Source organism: Mastigoproctus giganteus, chromosome 12 (assembly GCF_048544385.1).
Source record: "Mastigoproctus giganteus isolate SK-2022 chromosome 12, ASM4854438v1, whole genome shotgun sequence".
NCBI lineage: Eukaryota > Metazoa > Arthropoda > Arachnida > Uropygi > Thelyphonidae > Mastigoproctus > Mastigoproctus giganteus.
The window spans coordinates 101,986,893-102,001,594 of NC_143586.1; the positions used below are offsets into that span (position 1 = coordinate 101,986,893).

A 14,702-nucleotide genomic window follows, 5' to 3' on the forward strand; every position below is an offset into this window, starting at 1 on the left:
CTTTAAGCTTATTTGAATAGGAGGTAAACATGTGAAAAAATTTACGAAATATTACAAATTTCGAAGTGTACTGCATCCAAATGTCACAAGCCACCATTAATAAAGGAGCCAGTACGCCATACCGTTGCATACTGTCCCAAAAAAAGCACTGGATATAATACAATTGTGCGGTCAGATATGAAGTTTTCAGAGCAGTGCAGACAGGCTACCAGAGCAGCTCATGGGTCTTGTCAATGATATACAGGAACTTTGATAGCAGTGATAAGGAGGCGATTATCCCTTTGTATAAAGCAATGGTCAGACCACACCTTGAGAACTGCATACAGGTCTGGAGGTCTCATTTTAGGAAGGATGTATAGCTGCTGGAATGAGCACAGAGAAGGGCAATGAGATCGGTAAGGAGAACAAAGGTTTGCTCTTACCAAGAAAGGCTTAAGTTCTGCAAATTGTAGCATCTGGAGACTAGGCATCTGTGAGGTGATCTGATTGAGGTGTATAAGGCTAGCTTAAATAGATTCAAGGAAGAATTGGACAAACATTTGGAGTAAATGGATAGGTGAAATGGGAATTTTTTTTTTTTTGCTGATGCTGTATGAGATTGCTTTCTTGCATCATATGCCACTACTAATGCTAATGCAAACAAGATAAAAAAGATTACATCTAATACCACATGGCCTGGTGCACTATGAGTAAAGTAGTAAGTGCACCAAGAAATCGTCAAACAATAAATAATGATTTCTCTCTGATAACAATATAGAAATATTCATTTAAAATTTATCCTTGACAATTAGTTAATCAAATGCTTTACAAAAATTCTGAAATATAAAAAAGCACATTAACTATTCTGTCCAATGTGTGTTCTTGTGACCAGCATATTTTCAACTACAGTGAATATTACAAATATTCACTCTAAGGGCCCTGGGATAGTTAAATATACCCTGTTATGTCAAAGGAAGTAACAAAGGAATTCTTCAAACTATTAGACTTGGTGAATCCCTCAGATTGAAGAGGTATCAATATATTGCCAAACCATAAAGGTAATTCAAAGAAAGAAGTGGGTAACTAACTACAGACCAGTCAATCTGACTTCAGTAGTGTGGAAAACCGTGAAGGAATGCAATACAGGTTCAGATCATCTATTTAGGAATTGTTTTTTTGCAAGGGAAAACAGCATGGTTTTTACAATGTAAAAATCTTTTTCTAACTGAATAAATTTTTATGAAAGTGTCACTAATGAGCTAGACATTGTTTATTTAGACTTTTGCAAAGCATTAATCTTGATTATGCCTGAGAGATTGCTATATAAGCTGGAATGCCTGGTGATCATGGGTAAAATCCATTAATGGATAACAGGATGGTTACATGACAGGAGTAAAAGGCTGCAATTAATGGATGAATATTCATTTACTGTGTGGAATGATAGTCATTTTATTTTAAACCTATGAAGGTTTAAAAAATAAAAGTAAAGTAAAAAAAACCTATAAGTTTTTTTATTTCATGCAAATTTTTATAAGGTAAAAAATTGGTAAAACAGTTTTTATTTTGGTTTTATATAAATTTTTATAAATTAAAAAGGTATGAAAAGTTATAATAATAAAACAATTTTAATAATATCTATGTGCTTTGTCTACAAAATGCACTTTTTTTACAAGAAAAAGGAGGAACAAAAAAAAGATATTATTAAGTACAATAATACCTTTTGATATGAATAGTTTTTCAAGTGTTACAAATATTAAACTATTTATTACAACAGATGTACTGAAGTGACAGTTATTTTTAAAATTTCCAATGTAAAAGTTTATATGCATACAACAATAATTTAAGTATTTAGTTCAGAGTATAAAGATTTTTATAAATTTTAAAATACTTCCCTTTATTATACAAGTTAATTTTTCTTATCAATTCAAAATATTATGTTTTATTATATTTTCCTTACAGTATTTTTCAAAACTCGCAATACTTCCTTTAGAATATAATAAAGGAAACATAAAAGGTAGCATCAAGTAAAGTGGCCTAATTAACTTACCAGCAAGGTAAAATCATATTCATGTTCCCCAGCCCCAGTGTCTACCATTTCATAGAGTTAAACAAATAAATAATGTGTGACACAGCAGATAAACGTTGAACAAAGGTGAGACATGGCCATCATGTCTTGCAGTGATTAGCACAACATTTGAAGATTCACTCAGATTGTTGCACAAAATGTTATGTAAATTGTTGTATTGTACTTTTTATAAAATTCATGATGAAAATGTCAGGCTGTAATGAATGGATTGCTGATGTGGTACAGTAACTTCATTACATGTATGGCAAGTAGAGCATCAACATTATCAGAATATGCAGACATTCATTTGTGTATGGTGTATGTGAAGGAAATGCTAGAGCTGCAGCTACCGAATACCAGCGACACCCAAATTGGCATGTGTTTGCCAACATCCACAGTAATTTGAGGGAATGGAGTACAGCGACAGGGCATCACGATTGAGGCCAACCCTGATCATAATCTACACAAGCAGAGGAAGAGGTACTGGATATTGTGACAATAGATTCCTCCACCAGCACGCAGAGTTGATATAAGAATGGATCATTAAAACCTTTATTTGGCAAACACATGAAGATGAATACAGGCTGTATGCATACCATATGCAGAGAGTTCAGGCGTTGCAAGCAGGAGATTCACTTGCACACGAGCAATTCTGTTTATAGGTATTTAGTGATATCAGTAACAGCCCTGGCTTTCTTGTCAATACCCTGTGCACCAACGAGGAAATGTTTACACGAGATGGGGCATTCAACATGCACAATCTCCATACATGGTCAGCGGAAAATTTGATCTCCAATTGTAGGAGATAACATTATTCATCATGACTTCCCAGCCTACCTAAAAGCTGATCATTATACAGTTTTTACAGAGGACATTACCAACATTTCTGGAAGATGTTTCTTTAAGTGTAAGTGACAATATGTGGTTTCAGGACAACAGAGTGCCTCAACACTTTGGGTGATAAGTAGTAACATTCTTAAGTGATCATTACTGGAATCACTGGATTGGTTACAGAGGTTCCATTTTTTTGGCTGCCATGCTCTCCTGACCTGTTGGATATTTTTTGTGAGGTCACATGAAACAAACTGTTTACACCAGAGAGGTCAAAAACTAAGATGGCTTGTTGAATCGCATCCACGAAGCTGCCACTGCTATTAAAAATAACACAATGCTATTCGTATGCGTACATGATTCCTTTTTACAGCAGTCTCCTGTCACACAGCATTTACTTCAAACATCTTTTGTGATATTTCTTTTGATAATGCTTCAGTTTGATTGCAGTACTAAATAAAATTCATTTACTCTGCTGTAGTACATTACTGAGTTTCTCAGTGTTCTTCAATTCATAGTTAAATTTTAATCAAAGAATATTTATTGTTCTGGATTTATTGATAACCATGCACAGTACAAGTATCATTATTCAGATACTTAGTGATAATTAAAATAAAAAAGTTTTTATATAAATAAAAAGTTTCTAATTAAAGTAAGCTTTTTCATCATGATTGCTTTTCATAAATTTGCTATTATAATCAAAATCCAAGAAGTGGAAATGACGTGAATCTGTTTAGCACTCTAACTCAAAACCCATTGCTCTTACTTCAAACTGAGTGTAGACTTTTCTTCTTGTATTTTAATGAACCATTCCCTCAATAAATACTGACATTGATTTCAATGACAACCAGTATGAAACAACAGCTGTAATAAGCAGCTTAAGATTAATAACATATTTTCTACTGTTATCCTTATTCTAACAATATACTTTTTGGGTTACTCCTGACAACAATTAAATGCTCAAGACAAAAAAACAACACTTTCACTCATCTCCATAAGTTTTCAAATTGAAGTACACATTAGGAAGACAATCAAACACCACTGATATCTAAATTTGTTGAGAAAACTATATTCCTTTAAAATTTCAAATTATTTTTCTCATGGTTTTTTTACTAAACTTACTGCTAGCAATTCTTCTTTTGCTTCTGAATCAGCACTAAAATTGCATTCTTCATCTGTTGGTTCAACTTTGCCTGATGAAATCTGATGTCTCTGAAAGAAAAACATATATTAAAGCCATTACCACATTAACAGCACTGCTACTTATAACGCATCCAAATTTTTATCATTATAAAATAGTATCACAATTAAACTTCAATATGAAAACTTCAAGTCAAAATGCACTTAATACCATTTAAAATCAGAAACAAAGATAAAAAAAAAAACATTCATCAATAACACTTTCAGAGCACTAAATTTAAAAATTTAGAGGCACTGAAATAAATTATTTTATGGAGGGCCAAGTAATGGCCTACTTATCATAATGAAAATTTACCTTAATACAGAAAATAAGCAAATTTCAAATAAGTCAATCAAATAAAAGGGGGGGGGATGAAGACATCCAAAGAAATGTTTGTTATTTGGTTTTTTGGAGCTTAGCAACTGAGGCCATATTGCTCTGGGATATGCGGTGGTCATTCCCTGACCTTTCCGCATCTTTTGTATTTGGTGGTGATGGTCTCGAACCCTGGTCTAATCAAGAAGCGTGTTGCTACGCACTGCTGCTCCTTCCCACCTGGCTACGGTGGCGCCCATCCAAAGAAAGTTTTCATTTTGTAAGTAATAATGTGATAACTCATTGTGAGGCAACTCACAATGAGTTGCCTCATGTTGTGAAATGAATGCACATATCATATGAGAAATATAACTTTTTAACTTGCCAATAAGCATAATGTGAAAACCAGTTCAACAGATCTAATTAAGCCAGTATCTTTCTCTGTAAATTGAATTTAGTATTAGTATTAATAGTAGCAAATGATGGAGACAAAGCAAGCTTATACAGCATCAGCCAAAAAATACAATAAAAATAATACAAATAAATTCCCATTTCATCTGTTTGCCTCTTTAGTTTGTCAAGATGTTACTTGAATTTACTCAGACTATCCAGTTCCACAAAAATGGATAGAAGCTTGTTCCAGCAATCAACCACCTGTTGGCTGAAGGCAAATTGCTACACACATATTCTGCAATCATCCTTTCTCAATTGAATTTATGCTCCTTCATGTGCATAGTCTGAACAAGAGGAAGAATCCCATCAGCTTTGAGTTTGCTAAAGTTATTCAAAGCCTTAAAACACCTCAATCAGATCACAAGATGCTGAATTTGCAAAATTCAGCATCTTGTGTTCTGATTGAGGTGTTTTAAGGCTTTGAATGATGCTGAATCGTTTCTTGGTAAGAGCCCATTTTTCCCCTCACCAGCCTATTCTCTGTGCCCATCGCACCAGCTATATATTTTACCTAATATGAGGCCTCTAGACCTGTATGCAGTACTAAAATGTGGCCTGCACATTGCCTAGTATACAATTGGATAATCAACTCCCTAATCCTGCTAGCAAAATTCCTGCATATAATTGCCAAAAATCCCACGAACTGTCCTGGCTGCCTGTCTACGCTGTTTCATATCGGACTGAACAAATACCCCTAGGTCCATTTCATTTTTCACTACCCTGAGTGTAATACCACACAGTTGAGACATTGCTATAGGATTACTGCTACCTATATGCAGTACAGTCAGTCCTCGTATAACACGTGTTTACACTACACGAATTCGATCATACACGATTTATAAATAGGGGAATGATATCTTATATAACACGAACCGAATTCGCTTATGCACGATTCACCTTTGTGTTTACAAGAAATGGCAGTCGAACGCAGAATCACCCCAATCGAATGCAACACAATAGGAATGAAGAGAAGATTCTGAAAATGTATTTATGTTTTTTATATCAGTGAAGGGGAAACACATTTCACCATAATAACGTAAAAACCAACACAATTCCAGCTATCGGTATAATCGCAAATGCAATTAGATCGAGTTTACTACCAGTTTATAACAGATTCCACTAGCAGAAACGCAACTGGAAATTGTTTTTATTGTTTTATGGTAGTAACCCCTAGAAATGTGCTTTAGTAAAATGTGAGGTGTTAAAATAGTGTATCTCAGCCTTTACGGTGTTGTTTATTCAGTTGCTACACGCGCGCAGCTTTGTTTATGTGTATCAAGCGTGCCTCCTCATTTTGTAATTGTGCTTTGTTCCCTAAAAATGAGTAAAATACTTAAAAGGTGTGAAAAGGAAGCATCCTGGTGAAGACACTGCAGATTCAGAGAGAAAAAGAAAAGCAATATCAATAAACAGAGGCGGACTGGTTCAAAAATTCTTACCCAAGAAAATTTATAGTGGCCTCATACTATGGTTTATGGCCAAAATCACACCGGGGTTTCCCCGGTAAGGCTTATGGCCAGTCCGCCTCTGTCGATAGAGAAAAAATATGAAATTGTGAAACGCTTTGAGCGAAATGAAAGACCATGTGATATTGCACGTGCTACAGACCTAAATGAGGCAACGCCGAGAATTAGAAAGAATGCAGAGAAAATAAAAACAACTTTCATAGCAGAACAACTCAAAGTATAATTAAAATCCATTAGATTAAGACACAAAGAATTGGAAGAGATGGAACGCCTGTCATCTGTTTGGATAGAAAGTCAAACAAAAAACAAGTTTGCTTAAGATAGAAGTAAAAGCATTAGCAATATTTTATTATGTAATAGTCGTAATAAAATGCGTAAGTATTTTATTATGATTATTAATTGTGTTTGGTAATGTTTTGGTTACAAATGTGTGTTCAATCTTGGGTGGTCAGCACCTAACCCCATTTTTCCCATAGAGCCTGTTGTTTATATTGCACGATTTTGCATTGCACGAGGCTTTCTAGGAACGCAACTATCGTGCTATACAAGGACTGACTGTACTTTGCATTTTTCAATGTTAAATTTAAATTGCGATTTCACAGCTAATCTGCCTAAATTTTCTATTTCTTTTTGCAATTAACCACCATACCAACCTTTTTATCTACAAATTTAGACATTGAGCCTGATATACTTTCATCAATATAGTTAATAAATACAAAAAACAACAATGGGCCCAGCACCGAACCCTGGGGAACTCCAATAATAATATTAGTTCATGAAGAGCAGTGTCCATTCATAACCACTCTCTGTCTTCTCTCATTCAACCATCCCTTTATCCATAACAGTAATTTTCCCTTAATGCCACACTGCTCCAATTTGTACACCAGTCTTTTATGTTCAACAGTATCAAAAGCTATCCTGAAATTCAAGTATATGATATCAGAATTATTTTTGCATCCAGGTCCTTTGTACTGCACCACACTATCCAATCAAATTGGTCAGACAAGATCTCCCCTTAGCAAACACATGCTGTGACTGAAGCATAACTGCACTCCTGTCTAGATGGTCCTGCATTACTTCTTTAACCAGTGAACTCCATTACTTTCAATGGAAGAGAAGTTAAGCTAAGAGGTCTGTAATATTTATGTCACCCTTTGATCCTCTTTTGTGAATTCAGGATACATTCACACATCAACAATCTATAGGGACCTCCCCAAAATCAAAAAAAATCGCTTTCACAATTACGACTAAGGGCAGGGCTGCTCAAAAGCATAGAGGATGCGTGATCAACATGCAGGCGGCAAATATCGTAAAAACTGAAAACCAGCACTAGCCTCCGTGAATACATTTTATATGAATAGGAGCCCTAACTATTTTGTTTTTCATGGGGTGTATAATCGTGTCGATTGTTACCTGTACACTTTATGCAGAATTTGCATTAAATGATTGTGGTGCCAAGTTGCAGACAATGTATCGTGATAGTGCAAGAGGAGGATTCCATCAGGACTAAAGTAAGAGACGTGTAGACATGGTGTATAAGAAGACAGACAAAAGACAATATTATCATTTAGAAAAGCATTTCTATCGCTAACCTTTTTATTCATTTACTAGTAGTAAAATTTTATGATTAGTGCCAAAATATAAAGGTAAGTGTTTTTACCTCATTAATAAGTCAGTTAAAATTACTTAAATATCTTAGAGTGAAATACACTAAATATTAATTTTTAAAATCATTAAAAAAATTATTGGATTAATTGTAAGATGTTTCTGAGGAGAAAATTAAGTGGAGCAGAATATTAAAAAAAAAAAAAAAAAAAAAACAAGAAGGAAGTATGTTAACTTATTCCAAAAGTACAACTATTGCACAAGCAGAAAAAGGTGATGAATTTGAGCATATGTCTGATGAAAATAAAGTAATAGGGCAACCTATAGCAAAGCAACAAAATTGTGCTTCTTTTGGAGGTGAAAAATCAGAAGCAGTTGAAGAAATCATTCCCCTAGAAGCCATCAAGGATCCTGGTCTTTGGCCCAAAATTTTATCAAAAAAGAAGTGGATATTGGACCTAATGTTGGTGGAAATTGGACCTAAACAAGTGAATAATGTTTCATTTCCTTCAAATGAAAAAGGATGATTTTCAAGTGCATATTATACAAGGACATTAGCATACAACGAAAAAGTAAATCATGACTGATTAATATATTCACTTTCAATAAATAGTATACACTGGAAAACATTAAACATGAAAAATTAGTTAACATGAAAAAATATTCTGATCCTGACAGAATGCTATGTGATTTCATATATTTATTTTCTTTTAACATGAAACAAAAAATGCTTAACATGAAAGTTCTGAGGTGCAAAGATTTTGCACCTCAGAAGAACAAAAAAATATACCGGCCACCGCGTCATCACTAAATTTACTGTTTATGACTTGATGATTCAACTTTCTATTCACTAGGCCGACATCTGATAACAAAAAATATGTAAATAGCACAAGGATGCCAATTGCCGCACACAACCCTTATCATTTTAAACAAATGGGATTACCCATTGGCGGGCAAAACATTTCATTTACAGTCTTGAAGTGAGTGACACGTATTGTATAAAGTGGGTGAATTTCGTGTTTAGTAAAAAAATCCATAAATTTATCACCCTGAACTGTACGATGGAAAAATCAGGGCGTAAACAAAGCGCTAGTTTGCTTAAATTTAAAATGGAGTTGCTTAAAGCAGTAGATGTAGGGGATTCTTCGAAAACAGACATTTGTCAAAAGTTCGGAATCACTAACTCTACGTTGTTGGCAATCATAAAGAATAGAGACCGACTTACTGCAATGTTTGAGCTGGATAAGAAATGGATGAGAATGGCCAAATTCTGATTTGGAGACTGCACTGCTCATTTGGTTCAAACAAGCTAGGTCTCAAGAATGCTCCAATATCGGGATATTGAATTCACTGCGAATCCAGGCTGGTTGGAACGTTTCAAGAAAAGAATCAGCATCATTTTTCAAAGGTTTGCTGTGAAGCAAACAAGTTTCACCAAGTATGACTGGATTGGCTGCAGTCTACATTGCTTAGCATTAGCATTAGTAGAGGCATTTGATGCAAGAAAGCAAGCTTATGCAGCATCAGCCAAAAAAAAAAAAAAAAAAAAACCACTTCCACTTCACCCCTCTGTTCATTCAAAATATTTGTCCAGCTGAGCCTTAAACTTATTTAGGCTATCAACTTCCACGACGAGGGATGGAAGTCTGTTCCACCAACCAACCACCCGCTGGCTAAAGGCAAACTTCTGCACATCTATCCTACATCTGTCTTTCCTCAATTTGAATTTGCCCTCTCAGGTGATTATTCTGAGCGAGAGGAAGAATCCCATCAGCATTGAGCATGCTCAAACCATTCAAGGTTTTATACACCTCTATCAGATCACCTCGCTGGTGCCTAGTCTCCAGACACTGTAATTTGCAAAACTTAAGCCTTTCTTCATAAGAGCACCTCTTTGTTCCATTCACTAATCTTGTTGCCCTTCTCTGTACTCGTTCCAGCAGCTCTACATCCTTCTTGAAATGAGGCCTCCAGACCTGTATACAGCACTCTAGGTGTGGCCTGACCATTGCCTTATACAAGGGAATAATCACCTCCTTATCCCTGCTAGAAAAATTCCTATATATCATTGACAATACACCATGAGCTACTCTTGCAGCCCGTCTGCACTGCTCAGAGAACTTCATATTTGCCTGCACAACCACCCCCAAGTCCCTTTCATTCTTTACCACTGTCAGTGTAGTACCACAGAGTTGATACGTTGCTCTGGGGTTGCTGTTTCCCATGTGTAGTACTTTACATTTGTCAATGTTAAACTTCATTTGCCACCTCTCAGCCCATCTGCTCAACCTTTCCAGATCCTGTTGCAGCAGCATAGTGTCAGTAGTGTCCTGACAACCCTGCCTACCTTTGTATCGTATGCAAACTTCGACATTAAGCTTGATATACCCTCATCAATATCATTTATGAATACAGAAAACAATAATGGACCCAACACTCAGCCCTGAGGGACTCCACTAATAACATTAGTCCATGACGAGCAGTGTCCATTGATTACCACTCTTGAAGAATATAGCACGAGAGATGTCTTTTAACAGCAACGAAATGGGGTTGTTCTATTGCTGCTTACCTGATAAAACTTTATTGTTTAAGGGACAGCAGTGTTCTGGCAGCAAAAAGTCCAAAGAGAGGATAACGGTAATGGTGGCTTGCAATTCGGACGGATCTGTAAAGCTGCCTTTATTCGTTATCGGGAAGAGAACGAATCCAAGCTGTTTTATAAATGTAAAAAAAAAAATATACCGGTTGAGTACACGGCAAACAAGAAGGCGTGGATGACCGTGACAACATTTATTGATTGGCTTTTGAATTTAGATAAGCGTTTTTTACGCGAAAAGTTGCCATGATTGTTGATAACTGTCCAGCTCACTCTGAAGTCAGATTAAAAGCTACTAAGTTTATATTTTTGCCTCCAAACACTACGAGCATTTTACAGCCTTGTGATCAAGGCATAATACAGAATTTAAAATTTTATTACTGAAAACAATTGCTAAGAAAATATTTAGCTGCAATTGAAGCAAAGAAGATTTCCCTGACAACTTATTGGATGCATTGCATGTGTTGCGTACTGCTTGGAATCTTGTAACACCAAAGACTATTGAAAATTGCTTTTGTCATGCGGGATTTTAATAATACCTACTCAAAAGAGTCTCAAGACAATCAAGAAGCTGAACCGACATTCAGTGAAATGTTTGGGCATGTTTCATCTCTTTTAGAAAGTTGGGTATCTTTGGATGAATTTGTCGCAGTTGATGATACTAATTTATGTACAGTACCAAATTTAACAGATAGTGATATTTTGGACGTCGTACGGCCTACTATAGTGGATCCCATTGGTGAAAGTAGTGATGATAATGTAGACAATGACATTAATTTGTTAGTGCCTGTTCCTACTACATCAGAAATGCGAAAATTGATAAAAAGTATGTGCAGATGTTGGAATATCATCGGTTTGGCTGAAACAAGAAGAAGAAATGAATCACTTATATGTCTATCAAGTGGAAATCTGCTGTACACCAATGGAAACAGTGAAAGGAGTGAAGGTGGAGTTGGGTTTCTGGTCCATAAAGATTTTAAAAACAACATTTTGGAATTCAAAAGTACATCACCAAGGGCGTCAAGACTAATACTCAAGATTTCTAAGAGGTACAAGCTAAAGATTGTAATGATTTATGCACCAACATCGAGCCACGATGATGAAGAGGTTGAAGACATGTACACTGAAATTGAGAGTCTTCTAGATGAGCAGAAAACCCACTACACTATTATTATGGGGGACTTCAATGCTAAGGTTGGAAAAAGGCAAAACAGCGCAGAAAGAGGAACTATAGGAAATTTTGGAATTGGTGAAAGAAATAAAAGAGGTGAAAGACTTGTGGAATTTGCAGAATCTCAAGGAATGTCAGTAATGAACACTTTTTTCAAGAAAAGGGTGAACAGAAAGTGGACATGGAAGAGTCCAAATGGATTAACAACTAATGAAATCGACTTCATCCTCACTAACAGAAGATATATTGTGAATGATGTTACCATCCTGAATAAGGTAAATGTTGGAAGTGATCACAGAATGGCAAGATGTACACTTGATATAGATGTAGGAAAGGAAAGGAAAAAACTGACTCGAGTAAATAATACAAAGGTCTTTGAAATAACAGAGGAGGAGAAAAAGCAGTATGTACTGGAACTTAAGAACAAGTTTCAGCTTCTGCAGACTGCTCAGGACCAAGATATCGACGAGGAATATTACAACTTTCTGAAAGTGATAAAGCCCAAGAAACCTATAGGGAAAAAGAAATCCAAAGAAGAAAAAATTAGTCAAGAAACACTTGTCATGATGAACCAAAGACGACAAATGAAGAGCAAGAAAAACACTGCCAGGGAGAAAATTGAGTATACTGAGTTATGCAAAGCCATTAGAAAGAGACTCAGAGAGGACATAAGAAGATTTAACACAAGAAAAGTAGAACAAGCATTAAGGGAAAACAAAGGATTTAAATCAGCAGCCATGAGCAGTAATACAGAAAGACAAATGATACTAAAACTGAAGAATAGCAATGGTGTACTTATAAACAGCAGAGAAGGCATAATTCAAATAGCAGAAGACTACTATAGAGAATTATACAAGGAGCGAGGGAATGATACCAGCAGTGGGGAAGATGGATTGCAAAGTAGCAACACATACGACATACCCGATATTCTTCCTGATGAGGTAGAACATGCATTGAAGAAAATGAAGAATCGGAAAGCCCCAGGGGAAGATGAAGTTACTGTAGAGTTGTTAAAATTGGGAGGAAGAGACATAACACAAAAATTGGCAAGGCTCTTCACAAAGTGCATTAGAAAAGGTGTGATGCCTAAGCAGTGGAATAATGCAATCATAGTTTTGCTGCATAAGAAAGGAGATAAATCAGAAATTGGAAATTATAGACCAATTAGCTTGTTATCCCATATCTACAAGTTGTTCACAAGGGTCATTACTAACAGATTAGAAAGAATACTTGATGAGAATCAACCGAAAGAGCAAGCTGGCTTTAGGACAGGATTCTCAACTATGGATCACCTTCACGTAATATCACAGCTAATGGAGAAAGCAAATGAATATAAAACACCATTATACCTGGCATTTGTGGATTATGAAAAGGCATTTGACTCCATACAGCATAAGGCAATGTTTCAGGCACTGGAAAGACAAGGCATAGATACTCCATATATTATGATTTTGAAGAAAATATATGAGAGTGCTACATCCTTTATTAGACTAGACAAAGACAGTAGGAAATTTAAAATCGAGAAAGGAGTTCGACAAGGAGACACAATATCTCCGAAGCTGTTTACTGCTGCCCTTGAGGAAGCTTTCAGAAGATTAGACTGGTCGCAGAAAGGAGTCAATGTGAACGGAGAGTACCTAAACCATTTACGATTTGCAGATGACATTGTGGTCATAAGCCACGATCCCAAAGAATTAGAGGAAAATCTTAATCAGTTATGCACAGTTCGTAAGGATTTTGGACTAAAGATGAATATGGCTAAAACAAAAGTAATGATGAACAAGTATGCCACGGAAAGGGAAATAATGATTGAAGGAGCAGTAATTGAAAAGGTGGAGTCATATACTTATCTGGGACAAGTTATTAGCTGTAATAATGAAAAATGGCTGGAAGTCAAGAGAAGAATAAATTTTGGATGGATAGCATTCAGGAATTATAGTCACATACTGAAGAGCAATATCCCAGTTTGTCTGAAACGTAAAATAATGAATCAATGTATACTCCCCACCATGACTTATGGAAGTGAAACTTGGGCACTCACCAAAAGAATGGAAGAGAAGCTAAGAACTAAACAGCGAAGAATGGAACGAATTATATTGGGAATTAGAATGTTAGATAAGAAGAGAAACACATGGATTAGGCAGCAAACTCAAGTAAAGGACATTCTTATCAAAACTAAAGAACTAAAATGGTCTTGGGCAGGACACATAGCTCGAAGACATGATGACAGATGGACTAAGAAAATAACAGAATGGTACCCAAGAGGAGCTAGAAGAAAACCTGGAAGACAAAGGTGGAGATGGATAGATGAAATTCATGAGTCTTTGAGTAGTAAATGGATGGCCAGTGCTCAAAACAGAAGGAACTGGAAAGTTGCTGGAGAGGCCTTCATCCTGCAGTGGATTGAAAATGGCTGATGATGATGATGTGCAGATATTTAGATGTACATACGAGTGGTTAAATGAACCAAATGATGGACGATAATGAACAATTTGTAGATAATAAGATGATAAATCACATGGTGCAAAAAAAGATATCAGATTTTTTTATTTTTACATATTGTATGTGTTTTTTATCCGATGAAGTCAATGAAGTGTTAACAATGTTTACTAAGTGTTAATGAATATTAAAAATATTTATTCTTAACACTTCATTAACACTTAATAAATGAAGTGTTAAAAATACTCAGTCAAGGAAGTGTTAAAAATATTTATTAACACTTAACATTGTTAATAAATTGTGTTTTTAAAATGCCTTTTGTGTATAAAATGTTAAATTGTTTAAACTTTCTATCTTAACTCTTGATTATTATAACATCAAAAACATTGGCAAGTTTTTTTTTGTTTACTTCTCTTTTAACATGAAAAAATATTTCTGTCCCCATGGTTTCGTGTTAAACAATTTCCACTATATATATTGTTTTTGTTGCAAAATATTTGGAACTGCAAATATTCAATTAGGCTCAACTGGCTTTTCCAATTGGAAGCATGCTAGTATTCATTTGTAACAACATGAAATATCTTCTACTCATATTTCTAATT

The 14,702-nt window shown here is 35.4% G+C and overlaps 1 protein-coding gene across 2 annotated transcripts in view; it reads right to left on the bottom strand.

Annotated features, from left to right (window-relative positions):
• LOC150077304 (nucleosome assembly protein 1-like 4) overlaps positions 1–14,702 on the bottom strand; it is a 432,049-nt gene that overhangs the window by 214,250 nt on the left and 203,097 nt on the right. For both annotated transcript variants that reach the window (XM_090386809.1, XM_090386808.1), the window contains one exon: positions 3,998–4,087. In XM_090386809.1, coding sequence (XP_090242935.1) covers positions 3,998–4,087 — 90 coding nt within the window. The remainder of the gene's footprint in view (positions 1–3,997; positions 4,088–14,702) is intronic.